The sequence below is a fragment of the Rhineura floridana genome, chromosome 16 (assembly GCF_030035675.1).
Source record: "Rhineura floridana isolate rRhiFlo1 chromosome 16, rRhiFlo1.hap2, whole genome shotgun sequence".
Classification (NCBI taxonomy): Eukaryota; Metazoa; Chordata; class Lepidosauria; order Squamata; family Rhineuridae; genus Rhineura; species Rhineura floridana.
The window spans coordinates 12,166,101-12,184,839 of NC_084495.1; the positions used below are offsets into that span (position 1 = coordinate 12,166,101).

The 18,739-nt window shown below is 43.0% G+C and overlaps 1 protein-coding gene across 3 annotated transcripts in view; it reads left to right on the top strand.

Annotated features, from left to right (window-relative positions):
* The window catches only part of LOC133371487 (collagen alpha-6(IV) chain-like), a 294,936-nt gene that overhangs the window by 191,086 nt on the left and 85,111 nt on the right, over nucleotides 1–18,739 (top strand). For all 3 annotated transcript variants that reach the window (XM_061598999.1, XM_061598997.1, XM_061598998.1), the window contains 4 exons: nucleotides 3,076–3,138; nucleotides 4,760–4,795; nucleotides 7,075–7,116; nucleotides 17,557–17,649. In XM_061598999.1, coding sequence (XP_061454983.1) covers nucleotides 3,076–3,138; nucleotides 4,760–4,795; nucleotides 7,075–7,116; nucleotides 17,557–17,649 — 234 coding nt within the window. The remainder of the gene's footprint in view (nucleotides 1–3,075; nucleotides 3,139–4,759; nucleotides 4,796–7,074; nucleotides 7,117–17,556; nucleotides 17,650–18,739) is intronic.

The window sequence follows — 18,739 nt, forward strand, 5'->3', positions numbered from 1 at the left end:
AAGATTCAACCACAGTTCCTGGATTTGTATACAGTGTGAAGCTGTGATTCGCACTAACCACATTAGAAGCACCCAAATTGGTGTATGAAGGAAGAAGGAGCAAGGGGAAGGTGCACTGGCACTATTTCTATTCTCAGTATGATAAACCAAGCTTGATTACACTGAGATCCTTATTTCTGAACCAGCAGAGCAGCTACCATAGCAAAACAGTCAGAATCCTTCCTTAAAGTGAGAACAATTATTCTCCACACTGAGCCACCATACATTATTTTGTGCACAAGGGAAGCCCTCTTTAGTCAGGAATGGACCAGAAGATGGAATTTGAATGGGCTATACTTGTGCGTGGTCTATCAGCACAAGCAAATCTTATTCTGCAAGGTCTAATCCTTCAACAACAGTAGAATTACTCCACAGTAAAATTAATTCCATGCAAAATGCTGAGGGCTGAATTTTCAATCAATGGAGAATCTTGTAGCACCTGAAAAGACTAACACATTTATTTTTCCATGGACCATGTCATTGTACTCATCCAGTTTATTATACTAGTTGTTGGTCTTGATAAATTCCAGATAAAATTTCCACTGCAAAACATTACCATAAAATCTAAAATACGGAGTCTTTCTAGCTTATCTGCATACAAATCTGTTTACCCATTACAATAAAATCTTAGCTAAAATAAAATAAAGTAAAATAAAAACCTGTTGTTATATCAAAGAGTCAAACTTCATCCAATATGTGCCTTTCACCCATGAAATCTGATGCCATAGATAGCCAATGTGGTAAGCTTCAGTTGTTGTTCTTGGACTACAGTTCTCACCATTGGCCATGCTGACCATCCCTGACCATTGGCCAGGCTGGCTGCAGCTGATGGGAATTGGAGTCCAACAACAACTGGAGGGTACCATGTTGGCTACCTCTGATTTATGCCACAATAAATGCATCAGCTTTTAAGGTGTTACAAGATACTTTGTTCGTGCTATCACAGATTTAACACAGCTGGCTTACTGGAGGACAGAATTTGACTCCCAGAGACAGCAATAATTTTCTAAGGTCAAAAAATTAGCCCAAATGATGACTTGCTAGCTTTCTGCCCCCAGCTACAATCCAGAAGAAAATCTCTCTCAGTCCCTTAAGTTAATACACTCTCCTGTGCAAAGGGCCAGCTTTAGCTGAGAGAAAAGCAACTGGGCCAACACAGGAAGCTGCCTTATACTGAGTCACACCATTGGTTCATCTAACTCAGTACTGTCTACACTGACTGGCAGCGTCTCTCCAGAGTTTGAGGCTGGGGCCTCTCCCAGCCCTACCTGGAGATGCCGGGGATTGAACGTGGGGCCTGCATACAAGGCAAATACTCTAACACTGAGTTGCAGCCCTTCCCCTGCTAAGGAAGTCTAGATGAGAACTGAGAGGTGAGGGAGAGTTGAGCCAGCTGGAGGACAGAATACTGGCAAAGCGCTGGTTTCCCAATCCCACTCTAAGCCTGGGTCTGTGCCAAACATCTAGTGTAGCCTTGAGCTATTTTGTTTCATCATGGGTTTTGGAATCTGGATGAATTAAAACGCCAAACTTTATACTTGGGTTTCCCTGGCTGTGCAAGTACAGTGGAGATGGAGAAGGAGGCTTAAATCTCCTTCTTTTGACATTTCAAATGCTGGCAAATTCAAACCTCATTGACCCAGAAGAGCAGTGATCTTCCATGCTCATCAATGAGCATGCTGTAGAAATAGCCAGCTCAAGTGGTGGGAAATGCAGTTTTGTCATGGTTATGATTTAGCCTAGTAATCTGCTGTGTTGTTGATTGGTGTGCAAAGCCCTACACAGCTTGGGGCCATTTCTGGACCACTGTTGTCCATACACTGGTAACCTCCAGGCTGAATTACTGTAATGTGCTCTATGTGGGATGGCTGTTGAGGTTAGTCCAGAAGCTGCAGCTGGAGCAAAATGTGGCAGCGAGACTGCTCACTGGAACAGATTATCACCAACATGTCACCCCACTGCTGAAAGAATTGCTCTGGCTGCCCATTTGCTACCGGGCCAAGTTCAAGGTTCTAGTTTTGGTCTATAAAGCCCTATACAGCTTGGGACCAGGATACTTGAAAGACCGGTATCCCTTATATACCCAGTCGATCATTGCACTCAGGAGGTCCATTCCAGACAACGTAAGAAGCGAAACTTTAATGGTGTGGCACCGACCCTTGAGAATTCCCTTCCCTTAAATATTAGACAGGTGCCATCTGTTATCTTTTTGGCACCTACTGAAGACCTTCCTCTTTCAACAAGCCTTTTAAGTAGAGACTTTATCCCAGTCTGCATCTGTGCTGGAATTGCTTTTTCAATATGTTTTTAAAGTTATTTTTTAAAGATGTTTTTAAGATGTTCTGTTTTAATATGTTTCAAAGTCTTTTGTGTTTAAGATGTTTTAAAGTGCTTTTATTTGTTTGCTGCCCTGGGCTCCTTTTGAGAGGAAGGGCAGGATATGAATTTAATAAATAAATAAATAATCTTAAATTAAATTGGAGTCAGACAACAAGCAATAAATGAAGAGAATGCCAGTGACCCAGTTCACAAGGCATGGTGAACCATAATTAATGGTTTACCATGAATGCTTCTTAAGATGCTTCTTCTCTTTTCCCCACTAGTATGTGGAGGAAACAAACCATAATCCCTGGTTGAGCATTATGTCCGAATCAGGGATTTGTGGTTTGTTTGGCTCCAACAAACTGTAATCAGTAAGCCCAAAACAAACCTTGGCAACAGATCATGGTTTGTTGGGAGGGAAACAGACCATGACCCCAGGTTCAAACATCATGTTAAGCCAGGAATCATGGTTTATTTCCTCTCTGCATTATCAGGTAAGAGCAAAACAAACCAGAAAGGCACAATCTTGGTGAACCATTATTTTATTTTATTTATTCAGTTTATATCCTGCCTTTCCTACCAGAAAGGAACCCAGGGCAGTATTAACTGTGTTTTAACATTACTTGCAGACAAAGCCAATGACTCTCCATCCAAAAATCCTACGATGCAGCAACATAAATTCCTTGGTCCACAACTTTCTGTTGCTTTTTTCAGGGCCCTAAAGGTTTCCCAGGTGTACCAGGTCCTAGTGGCCCAGTTGGGCCACCTGGCTTTCCGGTGAGCCACCCTTTCTTTTTGTTCTCCTTGCCATTACTTTTACGGTATGTTAAATAGTTGTCATCTGTTGCACACAGTTCTGTTTTTGCTATTGATTGCTTCATTTTTTAATGTTTCCTTTTAATAGCCGTTCATAATGTCAAAACAGTTTCTTTAAGGAAACACACCAGTGCAGTTAATGAATCACAGAACTGAAGCCCCTGCCTTCCTTCCCCAAAGGCGATATAGCAATTCATCTGTGAGGCTGAGATGGATGGGGAGGAAAGACTCGGTTTCATTTCCCACCACACTTAGGGGAGAGATCTGGCTACGTGTTATCTGATCTCACCCTTTATCAGTTGTGATTTCTATGCTTATCTCTCCAATATAGTCTGCAGTGAATGTCTATACCAGCCTTTCCCAACCAGTGTGCCTCCAGATGTTGTTGGACCACAACTCCCATCAGCCTCAGCCAGCATTGCCAATGGTCAGGAAAGATGGGAGTTGTGGTCCAACAACATCTGGAGGCACACTGGTTGGGAAAGGCTGGTCTATACATTTAGAGCAGTATCATACCTCCCCCAAAGAATCCTGGGAACTGTAGTTTGGGGGTTACACTCCCCCTAAAGGAACAGGTCCGTAGTTTGGGGGTCTTATTAGATCCGCTCCTGTCACTGGAGGCTCAAGTAGCCTTGGTGGCACGGAATGCGTTCTACCAGCTTCGGCTGGTAGCCCAACTACGACCCTACCTGGATAGGGAGAACCTTGCCACAGTTATCCATGCTCTGGTAACCTCTAGATTGGACTACTGTAATGCACTCTACGTAGGGTTACCTCTGAAGACGGTTCGGAAACTTCAGCTGGTGCAGAATGCTGCGGCCAGAGTTCTTACTGGGACAAAACAAATTGATCATATAACACCTGTCCTGGCCCAGCTGCACTGGCTACCAATATGTTTCCGGGCCAGATTCAAAGTGTTGGTTCTTACCTATAAAGCCCTTAACGGCATCGGACCGCAATACCTGGCAGAACGCCTCTCCCGCTATGTACCTACCCGGTCGCTGCGCTCGACGTCGAAGGCCCTTCTCCGTGTCCCAACGCATAGGGAGGCACGGAGAACGATAACTAGAGCTAGGGCCTTCTCAGTGGTGGCCCCCGAACTATGGAACGCCCTCCCTGATGAGATACGCCTGGTGCCTTCTTTGTTATCTTTTCGGCGCCAGGTAAAGACCTACCTCTTCGCCCAGGCATTTTAAAAATTTTAAAAATTTTAAAATTTGAATTTAAAATTGAAAATTTTTAATTATGTTTTATTGTGTATCTACATCCACTTGTATTTTAACCTGTTTTATTATGCTGTACACCGCCCTGGGAGCTTATTGCTATAGGGCGGTCTAAAAATGTAATAAAATAAATAAAATAAATAAATAAAGGGTGCTGAGAGTTCTTAGAAGAACCCTGTTCCCTTCACAGAGCTACAGTTCCCAGAATAATTTAACATTCAATCCCTCTTCCCAGGGTACTCTGAGAACTGTAGTTCTGTGATAGGGAATAGGGCTCTCCTAACAACTCTCAGCACCCTTATAATAAGCGCCTTAAATAAGTTGTGACATGTAATTAATTTTTTTCTGTTCACATTTAGGGGCCCCCAGGTCGACCCGGCCCCCCAGGTCTTGTAGTAAGTATCTTTGGTTATTTCCTTGGTTCTTGGATTTTAGACTTTTTATTAGATATACAGCATTGTAGTTTATTTTTTGTGGCATCCATATAAGCACAACAAAAAGCGTTTGGATTAAAGATGGCAGCATTGTGCATACATTATTTCAGAAGGTTGTTGGTTTGTGTTTGTACTTCTTGCTTATTTTAGTTTGGTTGTTGGGTTTGGGTGAGTTTTTGTGGGCTTTTTTAGGGACTAGTATTATTGAAGTCCTAGAGCTGCTAACAAAACAATTTGACCTAAGAATTTAGACCCTGGAACCTGAAATATAGTGAGACTGAATTCTTAAAAGGAGCTTTTCGGAGTCTCTGGTGGGAGTCCTGGAATATCTTGGAAAACTGGTGGAATTTCATCTTTTTCTCCCTTCACATTATTTTATTTTATTTATTTATTCTATTTCTATGCCGCCTTTTGGCCAAAAGGTCCTCAGGGCGGCTCACAAAAAATAAATAAACACAAATACAAAATACACATTAAAAAAAAAATACAGTGCACAAAAAGTTAAATAACAAAATATTAACATTGTTAAAACAACAACAACAACAAAAAGGTTCTTTACAGGCCTAAAGATCTGTCCCAAAATGTAGTACTTCAAGAATTTTAGTCCTCAAACACTGAGCAGCTGTTGCAAAGGATTCGCTCACCAACATCATCGGATTCTTCCCCGAAATCATCGTCCATAGACTTGAAGTAGAACTTATAGTTGGACCGGTTGAGGAGCGCCTTGAAGTCACCCAGCATCACCCGCTTGGCCGGCGTCTCCTGGTTGTCCAGATGGTAGATGATCTTGGTCTCTGCCACTGCCATGGCCGCTGCCGCTCCTCGTGGAGGACTCCTCGGGCAAAAGGCTCCAGGCTCCACCGGCCAAGCCCAGGCCTTCCTGAGTGGAGATTGTCCCTTCCACACATGAAGCACAAGAATAGCAGCAAACCGGTGTTCCCTCTTGAATCACCTTCCTGTACCCAGGGCGACATCTTTCATTACACCGGGAGCGAGGCATGGTCTCTTTCTCCTTTGCCTGCTCCAGCCTCCTCCACGTGGCTTATTTCTCTATTCGTATTATTATATCTTCAAAATATTGGGGGGGGGATTGATTTAGAACAGGGTTCCCAAACTGTGTTCCGCAAACTTCATTCAGGTGTACCGCAGCATGTCCACGTTAAATATTCATGTTTCTTGATTGCTTCTTTTATTTCTAATATTGCATTTTGTTACATTACAATTTGAGTTCTATGGAATGCAAATTGTAATACAGTAAAATACAGTATAAGCAACAAAAGAAGCAATACAAATACAATTCAAAATCTTACAGGATCCCTCTCAGCTGGGAAGCTCACTGAGTGACTGTTGTAATAGCACGTGACAATTGCTACAACAGGCAGAAAAATCATTAAGTGGTCCAATAAGATCATCAGCAATTTTCAAGTGGTCCGTAGGGGGAAAAAAGTTTGGGAGCCACTGATTTGGAGTTTGTAATCAACTTTAACTGTTGCTGAATTGACAATATTACCTTTGTTGAAAAGGAAAAGCTTTCACCTGTTACATCTGAATATTCATATAATCACAGAATTTGGAAGATACCATAGAGGTCATCCAGTCCCAACCCCTCCTCGGTGGAGAAGTCTTGCAAATACCACATTCCTGACAGTTTCTGCTTAAACACCTCTAGTGAAGGAGATCCCACCACCTCATGGGGCAGTTTTGTTCCATTATTGAACAGTCTGACCATTAGGGAGCTTCTCCTGCTGTTTAGCCAAAATCTGCTTCCTTGCAATGCCCATCCCTTTGTTCTAGTCCTGCTCAATGGAACAACAGAGAGCAAGTCTGCAATCTCTTTTCTACGCGACATCCCTTCAGATATTTGAAGACGCTGGCATGTATCTTTGATAAGGGTCATATCAATTAATGTCTAAACTGATTTTACCAAGTTGAACCGGGGAAGGCTCAGGCAACTGATAATGATTTTGTTGAGTAATAGTCAATGGTTTTTCAGAAATACGATTAATGTTGTATTTTTATATTGTTGTTACTCGACTGGAAACCTTGTGGTGAAGGGCAGGTAAGAAATCTTCTGAAAAACAAACATGAAATGAAATGTTCTGGAACAATAAAGTTAATGATAATTAAGGCACCTTTTTTTCATTGATGTGATCTTATTGTTCTGTTTATCTATGCCTTTGTACATACAGATATCTTTTTCATAATATTTATCATGATAATTTGGCTTTGGTTTTTAACAGGGTAACAGTGGCCTAGTTTTCCAAGGAGAGAAAGGAGCAAAAGTAAGTTCCATTTATTTTGGTTTTGCCATGAGACAATGTTTGGAAATACCCTCAGTGGCCACACCAGCTGTTATCCACGCCATTTAATCACCAGTCAGGGAACTCGTTTGGCATTTCCAAGTTAAATAAATTATTCAAAAGCCCCAACCATTTCCCCTTTCTAGCATTTGGCCAGGAAACCCTAGAGAGCTATTGCAAGTCAGATTAGACAGTACTGGAATAGATTTTGGACTTGGACCAGGGAGGCCTGGATTCAAATCACTGCTCTTAGGAAGCCGCCTTCTACCAAGCCAGAGCACCGGTTCATCTAGCTCAGTATTGACAGTAACTCTCCGAGGTTTCAGGCTGGGAATATTCCCAGCCCTACCTGGAGATTGAATCTAGATTGAATCTAGGACTTTCAGCATGCAAAGCAGATGCTCTGCCTCGCCAGGATGCTCGCCAGGATGCCTCATGGCTTCAGCAGCAAAGATGTGTTTTGTTTCCATGCCAAAGCTGATCCATCTGTGAGCTGTTTCATCGCCTCTGCTGAGCAGCTAGCTGTCCTTGCCCTCCCATGCTATCAGGTTACCTGCTTCCATTCCAGCTGGTCATGATAAGGACTGTAATTTTAAGAACTGATGCCTGAGCGTGCTTTTCTCCTTGTCCTTCCCTGTCCCTTTTCCCTCATGTGTCGTGCATCTTACATTGTTAGCCTAAGAGCAGTTATTTAACTTTTGTAAATTGTATTTTGTTTTGTTTTTTTAACATTAATTTTTATTCAAATTTTCAAAAACAAAACAAAAGAAAAAGAAAAAGAACAAATTAATAACTAATACAATAAAAACTATTGACTTCCGATTTATCATAGATCAGCTATAAGTCTATAATATATAACAAACCTGTCTCTTAATAGATTATAAAATCACCTTCCTCCAGTGGTTATCTTAATTGGTATCAAATCACATTAACATCATATCATTTTATTCTTTCAACAAAAAGTCAAAGAGAAGCTTCCAATCCTTGAGATATATATCCATCAATTTTTCTCCAAATAGGCATGTCAATTAATCCATCTCTTCAAATCTACTAAGTCCAGTAATTTCAATAGCTCTTCTTCCATTATCCGTGTTGATTCCATCTTCCATCTTTGCGCACCCAATAATCTTGCTGTCGTAGTCATATAATAAGAGTCTGATAGGAATTTCCTTCATCATAAATATTTCCTTGCCATCAATTCCGAACATATCACTGAGATATTGTTGCAAAGCCGCATCTCTGTTCCTCTTTTTTACAGAATGCACTAGCACATCTCTTGAAAGTTTTTCCATTGTCACAAATCTGGAATTAATTCTGTAAACTTTCTCCATTTCAAGTTCCATCAAATCCTTCCAGTCCAGGAATTTTTTCGAACCGATGATATCTTTATCTCCAATCTCTTCACCAATTCCTTCAGGGACAGCGCTGAGTTCCAAACAGTAATATTTGTCTCCAGGATCCATCACAGCCATAAAATCCAAATCTTTTTCCAAGTCCATATTTAATAAATCTATTCCAATCTCCAGGGCTTGAACCTTCCCTTTAATTTTTCTTTCATCTCCTTTTATTTGTCCAGTTATATCTTTGGTCCCATCTACCTCCATTCTCATAGAATCCTCTATTTCTGTCAGCTCCTGTCTCATTCTGACAAATTCAATTTTCATCTCTTGTCTGCTCTGTCTCATCTCTTGTTTGATTAGCTTAATCTCATTCATTATTTTCTGAAACATATCTAGAGAGGAAATCCCTTCCTGTACATCCAGGGTCTCAGCCACCTTCTTGATTGTCATTCTTAAAACCCAAAGAACAAAACACCTTCAATTTCCAATTATAGCCACTATTCCCAAGCAAAGAACAGTTTATTTCTTTTTCCAGTCACAAAGGAGTTAATCTTCCAAACCTGATGACATCAGTCCTCTAGACAGCACAAACTGCCTTATCTCTTATGTGTCCAAAAGTGCAAAACAAATTTAGTTCACAGCATCCAAATAATTAGTGGCATAAAGAATAAGCAGATTCATTAAAAAGAAGTAGACCAGAAAAAATAGTCCCAGACATATAAAATTCAAATATCAAATAAATCAAATTTTCTCTCTTCAAATCAGATGCCCCTCATCCGTTTATATCTTTATAATGCCCAATTCCATGCCAGCTTTTTGCAATAAAAACAAAGATAGGTTTTTTCGATTTTCTTCCTCCTAGTTCCGAGTGTAGAAGAGAAAGTTATAACTCACCCAGGAATTCTTGTTGCTAATTCCTTGACAAATCTCTTTTGCTATAACGATTTAAGCTAGATAATAATAGACAGAAGAATGCTTGCCTGTTAGAACGTTTTTCTTTGAAGGAAAAAAAAGTCTCACTTAATCAGTTTGAGCTTGTTGTAATCCCTAGCTCCGTCCGACGCTTGCTGGCTAGACCTTCATTCATAGACGATCCTGATGAATTCCAGCCCCCAACAAACACCACGGAACTTCTGTGGATAATCTCTACGTTTCTCCCTTGCCTGGGAGAACATTTTCCCAGTCAAAAAAAAACTTCTGACTGGTTTTAAAAACTGAAAAAGCTTCCTCTGAGACGAGAGCTCGTCCTAGAGGCAAGCACAATCGGAGCGATCCTCCTGGGAAGTCCCTGTAAATTGTATTTTGTAAATTGTATTGTTTTATTGATGTATTTTATATTGCATTTCTATATTTGTGTTTTTTGTAAGCCGCCTTGAGAGCCTTTGGCCAGAAGGCGGGGTATAAATAATAATAATGATGATGATGATGATGATGATGATGATGATAGTAATACGTCTGAGCTAAAGCTGCTGCCCAGAAACTTTTCCTAATTCCACTTTTGAATTTCACTGCTTGCCTTTTTGATTTTGCTAACACGCAAGTCCTTTGACTGATAGTCCGTGTTCAGCAACTCACAAAGAGTCATTTTTCGTAGCTGCTCATAGGAACACAGGAAGCTGCCTGACGCTGAGTCAGACCATTGGTTCATCGAGCCCAGTCTTGTCTGCACTGACTGGCAGCAGCTCTCCAAGTTGTCTTTGCCAGCCTTATCTGGAGATGCTGAAGTTTGAAGCTGGGACTTTTCTGCTTGCAAACCAAGTGTTCGACCACTGAGCTACGGCCATTTTCTGCTCAGCCAATGAATCTTATCTCTCAGCTAGCCTCCCTCATAGGCTTGTTGGGAGGATAAAATGAGCACCAACTGTGTGTGTCGCACTGAGCCCCTTGAAGAAAAGTTGGGATACAATGAGAGCAATAATTTATTTATTTTTTAAATGCCAATAGCCTGACTGAAATAAAAGTTGGAAAGCCAGCAGAGTGTACTGACTAGAGCAGCCTTTCCCAATCTTTGGATCCGCAGATGTTGCTGGACTACAATTCCCATCATTCCTGGCCGTTGGCCATGCTGGCTAGGGTTGATGGGAATTGTAGTTCAGCAACATCTGGGGACCCAAAGGTTGGGAAAGTCTGGACTAGAGTGATGGACTTGGACCAGGAGACCTGGGTTAAAATTCCCTCTCGGCTGGGAAGCTCGCTGAGTGACTTTTGGCCAGTTACTACCTCGTAGTACTATTGTGAAGATAAAATGGAGGCGGGAGAGAGCACTGTACATCTCCCTGAGCGCCTTGGAGGAAAGGCTGAATATAAAATGTAATACAAAATGAATAAAGCAATTTCATTCTAATGGCTACTGATCATAAGAACACAAGGCCAATGGCCCATCTAGTCCAGCATCCTGTTCACACAGTGGCCAACCAGATGCCTCTAGGAAGCCCGGTAGTAGGACCTGAGTTTAATTCTGCTCTCCTTGTTTATGGTGGCTGGCACGTTCTCTCCAGGATCAGAATTCCCTCCCCTTAAATATTAGACAAGCGCCATCTCTGTTATCTTTTCGGCACCTACTGAAGACCTTCCTCTTTCAACAAGCCTTTTCAGTTGAGACCTTCTCCCAGGCTGCGTCTGTGTTGGAATTGCTTTTTAATATGTTTTTAAACCTTTTTTAAAAAAACAATGTGTTTTTAACCTTTTTTTAAAGATGTCTTGAAAGCTTTTAAAAAATGTTTTTAAAGATGTTTTGTTTAAATGTATTTTAAAGTCTGTTTTTATGATGTTTAGTGCTTTTGTTTGCTGCCCTGGGCTCCTGCTCGGAGGAAGGGCGGGATATAAATCAAATAATGCATAAATAAATCAGAGGCAGGATGTCTCTGAATGCCAGTTGTTGGGGAGCAACTGCAACTGCCCTCTGGGGACAGAGCGTGTGGGCCCTGCTGGGGCATGGAGGACTGGGCAAAGCTGTGGAAAGGGCCATCACCCTTTGGATGCAAAAAATCCCAGGTAGGTGTCTCCAGGATGAGACTTGGAAAGACTCCCAGCATGAAACCCTAGAGAGCTTCTGCTAGTCAGTGTAGACAATCCTTAGCTACAGTGCTGTGAAAAAGTATTTGCCTCCGTCTGATTTTCTGCATATTTTTGGCACTGAATGTTGTCAGATCTTGAACCAAAACCTAATACTAGAGAAAAGGGAAGTTGAGTGAACAAACAACACAAAATGTTGATTCTTATTTCATTTATTTATTAAAGAAAGTTAGGCAACACCCAATGCCCCTGTGTGAAAAAGTAATTGCCCCCCTATTAACGCAACCCAGTGAAAGGGATTGTTAGGGCCTGAATATCTTGGTAAACAATCAGGCCTGCTTTGGGCTAGCCCTGCCCAGTATAAATCTGACTAACTTTGGCCCTTGCCATCAGATTGAAGTTGCCAGTACACAGGTTCCAAAGCCACATCATGCCACGATCAAAAGAAATTCCTGAACACCTTCGGAAAACAGTTGTTGATGCATATCAGTCTGGAAAGGGTTACAATGCCATTTCTAAGGCCCTGGGGTCCCACTGACCACAGTCAGAGCAATATTGACCAAATGGAGAAGGTTTGGGACAGTAGTGAATCTTCCCAGGAGTGGCAGTCCTGCCAAAATCACTCCAAGAGCAAGGTGTAACATCATCCAGGAAGTCACGAAGGACCCCAGAACAACATCCAGGGATCTGCAGGCCTCTCTCGCCTCAGCCAAGGTCAGTGGTCATGACTCCACCATCTGAAAGAGACTGCAAACATGGGATTCATGGCAGAGTAGCAAGATGGAAACCACTGCTCACTAAGAAGAACATGAATGCTCGTCTAGAGTTTGCCAAAAAGCACTTAGATGATCCTCAAGAGTTCTGGAACAATGTTCCATGGACAGATGAGTCAAAGATCAGCCACACAGGATCTCCTCTCGGTCCCACCGGCCAAAACAGCTCGGCTGGTGCGGACCAGAGAGAGGGCGTTCTCAGTAGTGGCTCCCACCCTCTGGAATTCCCTCCCTTACGATCTTCGACATGCCTCCTCCCTGATGAGCTTTCGACGAGCATTAAAGACCTGGCTCTTCAGGCAGGCCTACAGGAATTCGAGCTAGATTAGTTGTAATGTTTTAACTGATGTTTTGATGCTAGTTTTAAATTGATGAATATGGTTATTTATTGTAGTGTGCAATGTATTTATTGAATTGTATATTGTATTTGTTGCTGCTGTAAGTCGCCTAGAGTGTCCAAAAATTGGACAGATAGGCGACTAACAAATTAAAGTTTATTATTATTATTATTATTATTATTTTGGGGTGACATGGGCCCCGTAATGTCTGGTGAAAACCAAACACTGCATTCCACATGAAGAACCTCATACCAGCAGTCAAGCATGGTGGTGGCAGAGTCATGGTTTGGGGATGCTTTGCTGTACCAGGATCTGGACGACTTGCCATTATTGAAGGAACCATGGATTCTGCTTTGTCTCAGAGAATTCTACAGGCAAATGTCAGGCCATCTGTCCGTCAGCTGAAGCGCAGCTGGGTCATGCAGCAAGACAATGATCCAAAACACACAAGCAAGTCTACATCAGAATGGTTGAGGAACCAGAAATGTAAAGTTTTGGAATGGCCTAGTCAAAGTCCAGACCAAAACCCCATTGAGATGTTGTGGCAGGACCTGCAAGGAGCAGTTCATGCTCGAAAACCCACAAATGTCACTGAGTTAAAGCAGTTCTGCATGGAGGAGTGGGCCAAAAGGCCACCACAGCGCTGTGAGAGACTGATCAGGATCTACAGGAATCGTTCAGTTGCAGTCATTGCTGCTAAAAGTGGCGTAACCAGGTTTTGAGTCTAAGAGGGCAATTACTTATTTACATGGGGGCATTGGGTGTTGCTTAATTTTCTTTAATAAATAAATGAAATAAGTATCAACATTTTGTTCACTCAGCTTCCCTTTTCCCTAATATTAGGCTTTGGTTCAAGATCTGACAACATTCAGTGCCAAAAATATGCAACAACGCAGAAAAGCAGACAGGGTCAAATACTTTTTCATAGCACTGTAGATGGACCAAGGGCCCTGACTCAGCGTAAGGCAACCTCCTATGTAACAACTCTCTAGGTGCTCAGCCAGAGGTCTTCTCCATCCATCGCATGCTGCTTGATGCTTTGTAACTGGAGATACCAGGGACTGAACCTGAGACCTTCTGCATGCAAAGTTCTGACACTGAACCGTGGCCCTTCAGTTGACTGTGTATTCCTGTGTGTCTGTGTGTGTGTGTGATGTTTACATGGGTAAGAGTATCATATGTGACCAATGGCCCCTATAGCTCATCTTTCCAGAGCTTGGAAAAGTTACTTTTTTGAACTACAACTCCCATCAGCCCAATCCAGTGGCCATGCTGGCTGGGGCTGATGGGAGTTGTAGTTCAAAAAAGTAACTTTTCCAAGCTCTGTTCTTCACACAGGCACAGGAGGTGGCTCTTGACCACTCCATAGGAATATCCCCTGAAGGCCTGGAGAGCCACTGCCAGTCAGAGCAGGTGATACTGAACTAGAGGGATCAAGGGTCTGACTCGGTATGAAGGAGCTTCCTACATTTGTTCAGCTGCATCAGGCCAAAGGTGAAGTCTAGTTCAGCATCCTTTTTCACAGCGGTCAACCAAATGCCTATTGAGCGCAACCGCTTTCTCCTGCTGTCATTCCCAGGAACTGCCAATTCAAGCTGCCGTCCGGTACCCACTTACCTGGAAGGAAGCCCTGTTGCATTCAGTGGGACTTGCTTCTGAGTAGGCATGTGCAGGATTGCTCTGTCAGAGGCACACCGCTCCTGAACCTGGAGGTGGCATGAAACCATCATCTGTTCTCCCAGGCAACCATTTGCTTCTCCAGATTTCGGCGGCTGTCAGCCAAGTGTTAACAGGAAAGCATTTGTTATTGGGCTACTGCCTCAGGAGCCTGCCCTAGTCTGTTTCTCATTAGACCCAGTGCGGTGCAGTGCATGGAGGTAGCACTTCGGAGTTTGCTTCCGTTACGGAATCTCCAGCTGGCCACGCTTAAGCTGTTGACAGGCAGCCTTCATGCTCCATCTGTCACGTGGGCAGGCTTTGAATGCCTTGCACAGAAACCTTTGCCCTTCCCCTTGACTGGCAGCAGCAAAATTAAAATATGCAAATATCTTTATTTGTTATCTTTATATCCCTCCCTTCCTCCCAGTAGGAGCCCAGAGTGATAAACAAAAGCGCTAAAAACACTTTGAAACATCATAAAAACAGACTTTAAAATATATTAAAAACAAAACATCCTTCAAAACATATTAAAACAAAACATCTTTAAAAATACCTTTTTTAAAAAAATCTTTAAAAACATATTAAAAAACAATTCCAACACAGCTGCAGACTGGGATAAGGTCTCTACTTAAAAGGCTGTGAGAGATGACACCTGTCTAATATTTAAGGGGAGGGAATTTCAAAGGTTAGGTATACAAAACAAAGCATATCATAATGCCGTTATACAAATCTGCGGTGAGACGAAAGACTTCTGAATAAGTTTAGCAGTCATGGAATAAAAGGAGAGATCCTATAGGGGACAGGACTTGGTTAAGAAACGGGAGGCAAAGAGTAGGAATAAGCGGACAGTTCTTCCAATAGAGGGATTTTAAAAGTGGAGTCCCCCAAGGATCAGTATTCAGACCTGTGCTTTTTGACTTGTTCATAAATTAAATTATTTGAAGTTATCTGGAGTTTGCTAATAACACCAAATTGTTCTGGGTGGTTAAAACAAAATGACTGTGAAGAGCTTCAAAAGGATGTCTCCAAACTGAGTGACTGGGCTGTAAAATGTGAAATGCAATTCATTGTAAACAAGTGTAAAGTGATGTACATTGGGGCAAAAAATCTTGATTTCACATATACGCTCATGGGGTATGTACTGGCGGTGACTGACCTTGGGGCTGTAGTGGATAGCTTGCCAAGAATGTCGACCCAACTGTCAAAAAGACCAATTCCATGCTAGGGAATCATTAGGCAAGGAACTGAAAATGAAACTGCCAATATCATAATGCTGTTGTACAAATCTATGGTGCAAGCCCACTTGGAATCCTGTGTACAGTTCTGGTCACCTCAACTCAAAAAGGATATTGTAGAGCTGGCAAAGATTTTAGAAAAGGGCAACCACAATGATCAGGGGAATGGAGCAATTCCACTATCAGGAAAGGTTTGGGGCTTTTCAGTTTTGAGAAAATGTGAGTATTGTGGGGGGCAGGATATGATAGAGGTGTATAAAATTATGCATAGAGTGGAGAGAGAAACATTTTTCTCCCTCTCTTATAACACTAGATATCAGGGACATCCAATGAAACTGAATGTTGGAAGATTTGGGACAGACAAAAAAAAGTACTTCTTCACATAGTGCATAGTGAAAACTGGAATTCGCTCCCGCGAGAGGTGGTGATAGCTACCAAGTTGGATGGCTTCAAAAGAGGGTTAGACAGATTCATGGAAAATAAGGCTATCAGTGGCTAGTAGCCACAATGGTCATGCTCTGTCTGAGAGGCGGTATGCTTCAGAATACCAGATGCTGGAAACAGCAGGAGGAGGGGGAGGGTGCTCTTACACTCAGGTCTTGCTTTCCGGTTTCCAATAGGTCTCCGTTTGGCCACTGTGAGAACCAGATGGTGGACTAGATGGGCCACTGGCCTGATCCAGGAGAGCTCTTCTTCTGTTCCTAAAGCATTATGTTCCACATGCATTGCTTCTTCCTTGCTGTCCTAAGCCCACACTCAAGCATACAGGAAGTGGCCTCCTCCCCCTTAAAATGCTAGAATTTGAAGTCACCCAGGGAAATTGATGGGCAGGAGATTCCCAGTAAACAATCAGATGTACTTCTTCCCACCGTGCATATTTCAATTAATGGGAATCTCTGCTATTGGAGGTCGCTGATTCATAGGGTCGCCATAACTCGTCATCGACTTGAAGGCACACAACACACACACTGCCGTGAAATGAGGTGCTGACCAGTGGCTTTGACAGCTTTCAAAGGGACAAGTTTATGAATGGGTCTCTCAATGACTATTAGCCATGATCGCTAAACAGCAGTTATAGATGGGGCTTTGAAGTAGCTTTTTAAAAGCGGGGTTGGAGCATTCATGGAAGATAGGTCTCCCAACAGCTGTTTGTGGGAAAGACCATAGCTCAGTAGTACAGCACATGCTTTGCATGCAGAAGGTTCCAGTTTCAGTCCCTGCCATCTCCAGGTAGATGTAGGATGGACCTGCCTGAAACTCTGGAGATCTGTGCAGAAAATATTGACTAGCAGCCTTACTCTGTGTTTCTAGCTATTGTGGCTATATGGAACCTCCATGTTCAGAGGCAGTCTATCCCTGCATGTCAGTTGCTGGGGGACAAGCAGCAGAAAAGGGCTGTTGCCTTCGTGCTCAGGGTGGCTATTGTGAGAACCAGGATGCTTGACTAGGTGAGTCTTTGGAATCTAGCAGGGCTCTTCTGTATGGCTCTCATAATAGTGACAGTGCAAATACCACACACTGAGTTACTGGCGGGATAAGAAACTATTCTAAAGTTTCTTGTGGATTAGAAATGCAATACAAGATAAACAAAAGTTTTTAACAGGCACTGAAAAAGCACGAATTTTCTCTGCATTACTCTGTTGCTTCAACTGGCTTTCCCCATGAAAGGTCCCAACATTTGCTAATGCAAACAACTCTGCACGTTTCCAGTTTCTTTTTCAACAAGCTTGAAGATCACTAGAATATGATTGAACCAAGCAAGGCATAAATTGAATAGTCTTCTGGGAATAGAGGCCTCTATGCGTTATGTTAAAAAATATAAGAAGAGCCTGCTGGATCAGGCCAGTGGCCCATCTAGTCCAGCATCCTGTTCTCACAGTGGCCATTCAGATGCCCATGGGAAGCCCAAAAGCGGGACCTGAACACAAGAGCACTCTCCCTCCTGTGCTTTCCAGCAACTGGCATTCAGAGGTATACTGCCTCCGACAGTGGAGGCGGAACATAGCCATGTTGGTCCAAAATGCTTTGCGTCTGTTTCATGCACAATCTTTTTCCCCAACAGGGAGATGTTGGGCTTCCAGGCCCTGCAGGTCCTCCACCTTCCACCGGGATCCTGGAATTCATGGGATTCCCCAAAGGACAGCAAGGAGCAAAGGTTTGTCCTTACCATCCTATTAGCTCCGGGGCCACCTGTTTTTAATACAAAAGTGAGAGAAATCATGGAATGCCAACCCTACCACAGACTGGCTCTCTGGCTTGGCCAGATGATGTTCACGCTACGAGTTGTGGCAGAAGTCGCCAACCCGAGCTTGAAGACTTCAAGTTGCTTAGAATAGAGGTGGGGAATATTTTTCAGCCCTGCCAGAGCTCCCAAGCAGATCTGATCCCTGCTGAAAGCAGCGGGGCTTGCATTCAGCATGCTCGTGTGCTCCCAATTGTTCCTTGGCCACCACGGCTTTACCTGACCCACACCTATGACATCGGGTGAGTGACAGGTAGACATGGCTTGCCAAAAGCGGCTACGTGAGCCAACATGCCAGAGGTTCCCTATCCAGGAGTTGGGCAGCATTTCAGGTAGGAGACCTGTGAAAGGCTTCAGCCCAAGACTCTGGAGAGCCCTTGCCGTTCAGAGTTGGCAGCACTGGGCTAGAGCGACCAATGTTATGAAGCAGTTTCATATGGTTTCATCTTTTGTCATTTCTCTTTAGCCATTTCTCTGTAATGTTTGAAACTGCTGCAGTTACAAATCACAGAGGGGAAGAGCTCCGTTCATCTATTGCACCTCCATTGGGTGACGTGGACCCAAGTCCATGAAAGCTTATGCTATAAAGGGTGGAGCAATCCTACTTCACATTTACAACAATGTGTGTGAGAGAGAGATCCACTGGTGGATGCCACATCCCTTGCCCTGTGGACATTTTACTGTGGGTAGAACACTTTTCCTTTCTCCCTCCCAAAGACAATGGGAGGAGATTAACTATGCCAGCCCCATGCCATTTTTGTGGGCACATCAAGGAAATGAAGAGACTTTAGATGTGGCCTGTCCACACTTGCCACAACATGCCCGGTTTTTCCTTGCTACTCCAGCAGGGGATGTCTGGCACATCAGCCTGCTGGCCTCCTAAAGCCCCTCAACCAGCTGTACAGTGAATATAGGATTGCACCCTAAGACTCTTGGTAGTTTCTAATAATAAGACTGTTCAGTGATGGAATTAATTCCCTGGGGAAATTGTGGAGGTTTTCCT